General features: G+C 44.5%; 1 protein-coding gene across 1 annotated transcript in view; it reads left to right on the top strand.

The window, feature by feature from the left end:
- CD99L2 (CD99 molecule like 2) overlaps positions 1-10,132 on the top strand; it is a 98,400-nt gene that overhangs the window by 72,723 nt on the left and 15,545 nt on the right. The window contains exon 5 of the mRNA XM_011383606.2: positions 2,329-2,391. Within this exon, the coding sequence (XP_011381908.1) occupies positions 2,329-2,391 (63 nt within the window). The remainder of the gene's footprint in view (positions 1-2,328; positions 2,392-10,132) is intronic.

Genomic DNA, 10,132 nt, shown 5'->3' on the forward strand with positions numbered 1-10,132 from the left:
CAGAGCCCCTCCTGGCCTGGAGAGTAGGGCCAGCTCATGGCCCAGGAGAACCTAAAACAGCAATTCTCAACTTTTTGGTGTCAGGACTCCCAGAATTATTGAGGATCTCAAGGGATTTTGGTTGCGTGGGTCACATCTATCAATATTCATCACCTTTGAACTTAAAACTGAAAAAAAATTATTAAAAATGAGCAACAGTAAACCCATACATGTTAACATAAATAGCATATTTTTATGAGAAATGACTATGCTTGGCAAGACAAAAACAGTTTACTGAGAAGCTTTATTTGTTCATTTGTGCAAATTTCTATGATGTGCATGTTGATGGCAGAGCTGGGCTCCCACCTCTGCTTCTGCATTCAGATGCTGTGACATGTTGGACTGGTCAAAGTCTGTGAAGATCTGGCCTCGTGTAGATACGTGGCCGGAAATGGCAGGGATATTTTAGTAGACTTCTCAGATCATTGTGGGCACTCTTTAATCAGACACTAAAAACGCAACCGCTGGTGGTTTCTTGCAGGTTAAGTGCAGTGTGGAATGTGAAACCATGTCAATGAAGTTCCCATACTTGATTCCGTTAAATCCCATAGGACTCTCTTGTGTACGTGTGCACACGTTCCCCACCCCCCACCAGCTGCCTGCACACACTCATCTGTATCATATGGCAGATACACAGCTAAACAGTGAGAAGGTGTTGGGGGTTTAAGATATGGAAAAAATAATCACCGGCCAAGCTGCCCAAACATAGCCTCCTACTGTGGAACAGATTTGTCCGTTACCTTCCTTTCTTGATCCAAAGAAGCCTGCTCCTAGCAAGGCTGGGGCTGGGCAGCCCCATTTTCCAATCTGTTCCCTTCCTGGGAGTTTGGGAAAGGTCGTATAGTTCTCAGGCATTCAAGATAGAGAAGACAGTATGGAGAAGGGAAGGATATTACAGCCTTTTGGGGCAACTTAAACAGCAGTTCACTGAGCAGTGATGCCGTGTTGATGAGGAAGTGAGCAGCATCATACTTGGTGTAGAAGCTGGCCAGGAGGTGGCTGCCAGCTTCAGAAGTACTTTCAATGGAACTATTACCCATTTGCGGTTTTATACATTACGCATTGGTCATTTGGAATATATTGGTGTCCCGAGGACTCTTAAACTTCCAAATAACCTGTTTCATTATGCAGCACCCAAAATTCACATCTGTTAATATCACCATGCATCTCAGAAAAAGTCTCTCAATACTGGGAAGCTTTTAGGCTCAGTGGTAGATATACATTTTTTTTTAATTCTAATTTTTGTTGAAGTGTTAGCATTGACAGCAAATACTGCCAGTGGTTTTAAGTGACAGCCTCATTTCATTCATTTTCAAGAAAACATCAGCCGAATATTTAAGCCTCCACAACCATAGTTTGCCCATCATTCTTTTCCATAAAAGTGGTGTTTCAATGACAAAACAGCTCATATAACTCAGAAATGGAACAGTCACACAAGTGTTTTTTGGATCAACTATACTTTGAGTGCAACAGAAATGCTTTAAGCATATTTTCATTTCATCACACAGAGTATTAAAAGATGTGTTGTTCTCAGCGGTCGAGCTATAATGAAATTAGTCACTGTTTCCTTGTATTTTCTATTGCTGCATAACAAATGATCCCAAACTTAGTGAAGACAACAACCGTTTATTATCTCACAGTTTCCTGGGGTGGGGAGTTCAGGAACAGCTGAGTTTTCTGTTCAGGGCCTCATACAGCTGCAGTTAAGGCGTCAGCCAGGTCTGGGGTGTCATCTGCGGTTGGGTTCTCTTCCAAGCTCATGTACTTGTTGACAAGAGTACATCTTGCAGTTGTAGAACTAATGGCTGTTCGCTTCTCCAAGACCCGCAGGAGACAGAGTATAGAAACACTGGGGGAGGGATAGGGAAGAAGACCTACTGTTGCTTCTGGAGTCTGAGCTCAGGGAACATCTCAACCCTTTTTTAAAAGATCTCATCTGACTAAGTCAGCCCATTCAGGACAACCTCCCTTTTGATTAATGCAAAGCCAAACTTGTTTAGTGCTTTCATTATGTGTGCGAAAATCCCTTCACCTTTGTCAGGTAATAAAACCTAATCGTGGAAGCGACAGCCATCCTATTCATGGTCCAGCTCACACTCAAATAACGGGGTACCAGACAGGGCGTGTACACCTATGGAAGGGAGCTTGGGGGCCATTTTAGAATTTTGCCTGCCACATTCATCAAGGACATTCTTCTCTGGGGTTTTTGGGCAAAGTTAACAAACAACTTTCTTATCACTGAAAAAGGTGTTTTGCCATTGAAATGTGTTATGTTTTTTTTCCTTCCAGGTTTTTCAGACAAGGATCTCGAAGACGTATTGGGTGGTGACTACAAACCTGACAAGGGTAGAGGTAGGAATTGATATGTCCAAACACTTTGTGCTCATTAAAAATGTGATTGCATAGCCGTTAGGTTGATTGAGCCATTCTTAGGCTCTGGGAAATAAGAGGCAGTTTCCAGCCATTCCTGCTTGCAAGTTGCAAGTTGGGGTTTACTTGGAATGTTGCGGGTGGTGCAGCTCAAGAAGAGGGGTTTATAAGCCAGTCTGGAAAAGCTACCCATTTCCCCTGGTGTTCCTTAAGTCGGGGCTCTGTGTGGGTTAACACCTCCACACTAGGAGAAGCCATTTGCCGAGGCAGCATCACTTACGGGGTGACTGAGGGTCACGTGACTCAATGGGAACAGCCCCTCGCCTGGGGAGCCTGTCTCCCGTGGGATGGGAAAAGCAAAACTCATCGTGATAAGCATTTTTTAAAGAGACCCATAGTAAGTCAGACATCTTTCAAATATCTTTTTATTTTGACATAGTTTAAGACCCACAAGAAGTTGTAAAAAAAATTGTTCAGAGTGTTAGTTACTGTGTACCTGCCACCTAGTTTCCCTCATGATAATATCTTATGTAGCTATAGTACATTGTCAAAATCAGGAAACTGATATCGGTACAATACTGTTATTATGTACAGACTTTATTTAAATTTTGCTAGATTTTGCCTGCACTTCGTGTGTGTGCGCGTGTGCGTGCATGTGCATGCACACATAGGTCTATCAGATTTTATCATGTGTAGATTGGGGTAACCGTGAGCACAGTCAGGATGCAGAATGCAGAACTGTTCCATCACAAGAGAACTCCCCCGATGCTAGCCCTTCATAGTCAGTCACATCCTCCCCCAAGGCCAGATACTTTTAGTCCCCCCAAATCCCAAGATACCATAATACACATCAAGATTTGACCTTAGCCTGGAGAGAATGTTAGCCAGATTCAATATGACAAAACAGGTTATGGTTGTAATTTATGATCGTTACTTGTGGTCACAACCCGTTATGACAGTACATTGTCGTGATTGTAACTTGCGGATGTGATGGTAGACAGTTGTGATTGTAACTGTCGTGATAGTAACCTGTTCTGGTGGTAAGTTGTGGTCATAGCATTTTGTGGTTGTAACCTGTTGTGATGGTTAGTTGTCGCGATTGTGAGTGTGACAAGTTACGAGCATTTCTGGTTGTAACCCTGCTATACTCCCCACAATGCTTTCTTGCAGGAACTGTGTGCCTTTCATGTGGGAACAGTGTTCTCTTCTGATGAAAGGATACTGTAGTCAAATCCATCCTTCAAAACACTTCTCCAAATGATGTCCTCTTGAGTAAAAAGCTCTAAAGGCCTCTAAATGAAACTTGCAGGTGTCAGGAGAACATGGAACATTTAAAGGGCAAAGCCAGCAAATTAGCCAATTACTCCTGGGTGATAAATGGCATTTCCAGATGGGGAGATGAGGGCGGTAGCAGTGTATGTACACACACACGAAAGTCTGAATGACACGCCATGGGTTTCCTTATTAAAAGTATAAGCTTTAGCAAGGAGGAAGTGTGAGGAAATTCTTTAATTGGGCTCATATTTGAACTTCTCTTGTAAAGAGTAATCAATTGTTAGCTTAAGTTAGACCTTCTCATTATAGATGTCAGAGATTAAAGGGGTCCCAGCAAAAAATACAAGTGTGTAACTGAAACATGGTTATGATGAGCACGTGATGAAATTCTTAGACACCGTCCTTTGGGCCAGCATGCTAATACTGTGAGTGAAGATAAAACATCACATTTAAATAAATGATGATCTTTGGCATGAAAACAATCATAATTCATGCATTTTCCAGCCTTGGATCTTAGACTCATAGACTTAACTATAGTTTTGGAGTCTATTTCTGAAATGAGTTATCTGTTATATTTTTTTTTCTCAAGAAAACACTTATGCTGACCTCGTAGGCATCCCATATTTTGTCTGTAGGTGACAGTGACAGTCTTATCAATAGGTTGCATCTGTTGTCTTACCTCCCATCTCCGCATTAAATCCCTAGCGAGTTGACAGATTGGCTGGCTAAAGTAGCTGCTGGCCCTCCCTGTTCACTTGTCATTGAGATTGCCACATTAAATGACAATGCTGCAAGTCACGTGAGTCCCCTGTAGCAGTTGTAGTAGAGACACTGGTTTTCGTGGCCTCTCCACCCGTCCCCAGCTGAACCAACCAGTTGCTGAAGGAACGGGGAGTGAGAGCAACCTTGAGCAAAAAGACGCTAACCATTCTCACCAGAACAAAATGTTTTCTGAAGTGGCTGCCTTCGATCGGCCGGGGTTATAGTTGCTTTTTGAGGAGATGATTTGTTGACCTCCTCACTCCTTCATGCCAGAAGTCCTCTCCCATGGTATCTTTTGAATCCGGAATATTCTTTGTCTTTGCCTCCCCTCAAGCCCAGGCCCACATCACCTCCACTTGGGTCATTACCTTAACTTCTTACCTCATCTCCTGGCCCCAGTTTGTCCTCAATGCAGCGTCCAGAGAGCACCATCAAGAACGTGAAACTGATCTTGTCAGGCTTGAAACTATTGTATAATAATGAAAACATATCCCAGTTAAAAAAACAATGAGCATAAGATTAAACAGGCACTTCACAAAGGAAGTTATATGAATATGCTCGATATTATTTTTCATTCAGGAAATGCAAATTAAAACTACTTTGGGATGCCACAACACGCCCACCAGAATGACTGACATGAGACCGACAATGCCAAGTGTTGATGCAGATGTGGAGCAACTGAAACTCAGATGTCGTTGGTGGGAATGTAAACCTTCTTATAAAACTGAACATAGACCTGCCGGTGACCCAGCAATTTCATGCCAGTTCAAGAGAAATGAGAGCTTAAGGCAAAAAAAAAAAATTAGAATGCTCATAGCAGCTTTATTTATAATAGCAAAGCAAAAACAAAACACTGGGAACAGCCCCAAGTATCAATAGAATAAGCGGATAAGTGGATAGACAATTTGTGATATATTTACATTCTTGTACGATGGAATGAATTACTGATACACATAAAACATGGATAAATGTCATTATGCTGAGTGAAAGAAGCCAAAGAAAGAGTGCATACTATATGAGCCCAAACATATGAAGCTGTGATACTTGCAGACTGATCTCTCATTCTAGAAATGAGATTCATGGCTGTCGGGGCTGGGATATGGACGAGGAGTGATTGGGCAGGCACATGAGAGAACTTTCTGGGGGCAGGGTAACATTCTGTATTTTGGTGGGGGTATGGGTTTTTCAGGTATATTCGTCTGCCAAGACTTCTCGGATAGTACACGTCGGATTTGTGTATTTTACTCCATGTAAATTTTATCTTAAGGGAATCATAAGCAAATGTGGAAGTGTACTGACATCTGCGACTTACTTGGAAATGCATCACAAAAATAAGAGGGGTGGATGGACACACGATAAAGCAAACAGTGCTAAGTGTTCATTATAGAATCCACGTGATGGATACAGTGCTTTCAACTTTTTTGAATGTTTGAAAATTTTCTTAAATGTTGGGGGAATTTTTTAAAGAAACACAAAGCGATCTTTTTAATGACTCCCCACTGCCTACAAGGTCAGTGAAAGCCCCTTAGACTGCTGCCATATCTTTCTGCCCTAGACCACCAGGTTCCCTTCGTTTCCAAACATACAAGTGGGCTGGGCCTTCACATGCCGTTTCTCTGTCTAAAATGCCTTTCTTCCAGCCGATGAATTCCCACTCATTCCCCAGAGAGTACTAAGCTGCTCATCCTTTAAGTCCAGGGTCCCCAACCCCTGGGCCATGGACCAGTACCAGTCTATGGCCTGTTAGGAACCGGGCCACATAGCAGGAGGTGAGTGGCAGGCGAGCTAGCGAAGCTTCATCTGTATTTGCGGCCACTTCCCAGCGCCAGCATCACCGCCTCAGCTCCGCCTCAGATCATCAGGCATTAGATTCTCATAGGAGCACTGGTCTCTGGTGCCAAAAAGGTTCCCTCTTATCTGAAGACTCCTCCCCTCTGTAGGCCCTATCCTACCTACTCCAACGTGGCCCTGGCTTCGCCTACAGCCTCTCGTTCCTTCTGGTATAGAATAACACTTATCACACAGAGCCATACTGGAGTCATGTGTATCTTTTTCACTGCTGCTAGATTTGGCTTCCCGAAGGCACCTTTTCCTTTATATCTTCGACACCCCCAATAAAGGTTGCTAAAATGAGGAGGATTGGGATGGAACAAACATCTGGCTTTGGTCTCTACCCTGTCAAGCCCACCTCCCCTGAAGGGAAAGGCGGCACATTCGATTGGCTAGGCTGGTGACTGTCTAGGCCACATTTGGGATGGAGCGGGGCTGTGGCATGAAATGCTTTGCCCTGGACCCCAAAGGGAGTGAAGAAGCCCGAGGCGCTCTACGGAGTTGGCTGGGTATGTGTGCGCCCTTAAAGTGTGTGAACTCTGATCTGGTCTGTAAGGCCAACTTCCCCCCAGGTAAGCTCCAAGATGATTTTGTGAGAGGGGAGAGAAGTAGCAGGAAGCTTCCATCTGGCATCAGGCCATGTATTCTAACCTAGTACACAGAAGTCCTGACCTTGAGGGTGCTGGTGTCCTTGTCTAGCCCCTTCATAAGGCGAATGACTCACCTGATCTTCCTGTGACTCCTTGCATTAGTTCTCAATTGGTAAAGGACCTGGAGGGGAAGAAGGGCGTCAATAGCACCCTCAGATCACCCTCACTGGCATGTTGGTCAGAAAACTCTTGATAAGTAGAGCCATGGAATCAACTGGGGTTGAGAGAGGGGCTGGGCAGAGGGGAGAGAGTGGGTCGCGGAGGGAGCAGAAAAGGACAGGCCATTCCTTATGCTTCCTCTTCTCCAAGACAATGGCTTTTGCATCCCTAGGCAGGGTCCTCCTCCTCCCCTCCTTAAAGATCATTCTGGAACAGCAGCTAGTTATTGCTCTGGCAGGATATTTTACCCCCTGCTTGTTCTCTCTGGGCCTTTCAGAACGTCTGGGTCCTCTCAGAGCTAGCATTTTGGTGACCAGCTTATTCAAGTGGCAGTCCTTGGAGCCTTGGATGGTTGGGGATGGGTGTCTTCAGGGAGGGCGTTTCTTCTTCGAGCTCTAACCCTCCCTGTATTGCAAAGAGCACCGTAAAGAGAGGAGCCCCACCTGTAACTTTCCCTTGGTGCTTGGAGGTGGAATGTGCTTCGCAGCACCTAACACTCCACTGCGCTGACACCTTGGGGTCATCACCTCCTGCCACTGGATCTAGCAACCTACATGCTGGGTTAACTCTGTTATAGGCTGCTTGTTTGTAACTACTTTGGGCTCACGGGGCAGAAAATACTACAGCATCTTTTTAGTCAGAAAAGAAAATTTAATGTTAGAATCAAATTAAGCACCCTTTTACTCCCAGATGGCAGATTTTAAAGCCAAAAGCATGTAGTTTTAAAAACTGAGGCAAGAATCAAAACCCAGGCTTTTAAAGAGATACAACTATTCTCTTACGGGCGTGTCTGGGTCACACATATTGGCTTTCTGAAGAATGTCCCCTAGTGCAAACCATGAACACCATCACCTCTGTTGCCCAAGGTTAAATGAGATGTTCTTGGCTGTGGTCAATTAGTTGACTGTCACTTCAAGTGCTGTCTTCCTCCAAATGCGACCTCTTCGATTTCCTTCCAGGGCTTCACAGAGACCTTCCTCCACTCTCTCCACTGCCTGGCAGGTGCCTAGGCTCAGCAGACCGCTTCCTGCCTTGGAACTGTCATTTTATTTCTGTTGTAATACCGCACATGGGAAGCCTTGCTTATGCCTTATGCTTGCTCCCAACCTGGAAACTATCTTCCAGACTTTTCCAGCCCCCCGCCAGGTTTCCTTACTGAGCTTTTGAAGAATTTTTTTTTGTTGAGGTAAGATATACATAAAATTGACCATTTCAACCATTTTTAAGTGTACGTTTCAGTGGCGTTAAGTACATTCTCACTGTCGTGCCACCGCCATCTATCTACAGAACTTTCTCAAACCGAAACTTTGTACCAATTAAGCAAATTATGCGCCATCCTCCCCACAGTCCCTAATAGCCACCATTCCGCTTTGTCTCTATGAATGTGACTACTGTAGGAATATAAGTGGAATAATACAAGATTTGCCCTTTTGTGTCTGGCTCTTTTAGCATAATGTTGTTCACCCATGTTATAGCTCGGGTCACAACTTTCTTTTTACGGCTGAATAATATTCCATAGTATGGACAGTTCACATCATGTCTATCCATTCTCCCTACTGGATCCTTGAAGAAAATTTTTTTCTTCCATTTTGACTGTATTAACAGTCAGTTTCTCGAAGTATTCGGGTCCTGTCATGATCCCTTACAAGCTATTAAATTTATCTCACATGACAGAATTGGGTTTCGGTGGAAGGGCTTACCCCAGAAATACTGGCTAAAATCCATCAGATGTCCGCTGGCTGCTCGGTGACCACCAACTCCCCTAGGTGGTCTGCCCAGCTGTGGGCACAGTGAGAAGAGTTGGGGTCTTCCATCAGGAGCTGAGAAATTAAGAATTTGCCCCCAGGCGGCCCTTATTCCCTCTAAACAGCCCTTTCTAGATCTGTCATTTATGTCTCTGTCTTCTTTGTACCCATTTCCATATTTTTTCCAGCTTTAATAACATGAAGAAATAGGTTGTCTCATGTGAGCAACAGCTCTCTAGTTCTAGTGTTCTAGAGCAGGAGTCCCCAAGCTTTCTGGCACCAGGGACCGGGGCTCCTATGAGAATGTAACGCCTGATGATCTGAGGTGGAGCTGAGGAGGCGAGGCTGGCGCTGGGGAGCGGCTGCAGATACAGATGAAGTTTTGCCAGCTTGCCCACCGCTCACCTCCTGCTGTGCAGCCCAGTTCCTAACAGGCCATGGACCTGGTCCTGGTCCACGGCCTGGGGGTTGGGGACCCCTGTGCTAGACTGTGAAGAGACCCACTTGCTCCCTCAGAGGCCCTGTCCCCGACACACACACGCTTGTGGACATTCAGGCACACATACACCCAAGACAGCCTCTTTGGTGTCTTGAGATCTGAGCACCGGAAGGTCAGGTTGCAGGGTTCTGTGTCAGATTGGGAGATGGCACCTGTCCTGTTACCTACAGGCTGAGTGTTCTCATCCCTGAGGTGGGAGATGGAGGAGATCCTGGCCTTGGAGACTATCTGGAACAGTGAGGAATGGCATCCCCAGCAGTTAGCCTAGGCAGACACGCTCTGGCTGATTTTTTTCAGTTCACTTTGTGTTTGTAACCGTGGGTCATTTGAAGCAACTCTTTTCTCTTTTTTTATTTATTCATTGAAAAAAAAACCTTTATTTTGCTTTTCTGCTGCCACTTTTTAAATAATGAAAATCAATTTTTAAAATGTAAAAGTCAAAACATGTAAAAGTCCCAGCTGTGGTTCTTGGAAATCTAGAATATTTACAAAAGTCTTTAAGTACTTGAATATCCCCACTAGCAGTTCTAGATATAATCTTCCCACACGATTCTCCATGGCCTTGACAAATCACATGTCTTGGGTATTCACTGTGAGCCCGGGGTTCTGCCGTTGTCATAAAGGGCAGACGTGTGCATTGCATCCCTACCTCCCAGGGAAGTGCCTGTATAGGACTCAAGACTGACGTGTGTGTATATTTGCATCGTCATCTTTTGTATTTGAAGATGCTGAAGATATAACACTTCTTTTGACAACAGGGCTGATTTAAAACTTCATCACTGAAGTGACACCTCCTCTTCTAC

Source organism: Pteropus vampyrus, unplaced genomic scaffold (assembly GCF_000151845.1).
Source record: "Pteropus vampyrus isolate Shadow unplaced genomic scaffold, Pvam_2.0 Scaffold529, whole genome shotgun sequence".
Classification (NCBI taxonomy): Eukaryota; Metazoa; Chordata; class Mammalia; order Chiroptera; family Pteropodidae; genus Pteropus; species Pteropus vampyrus.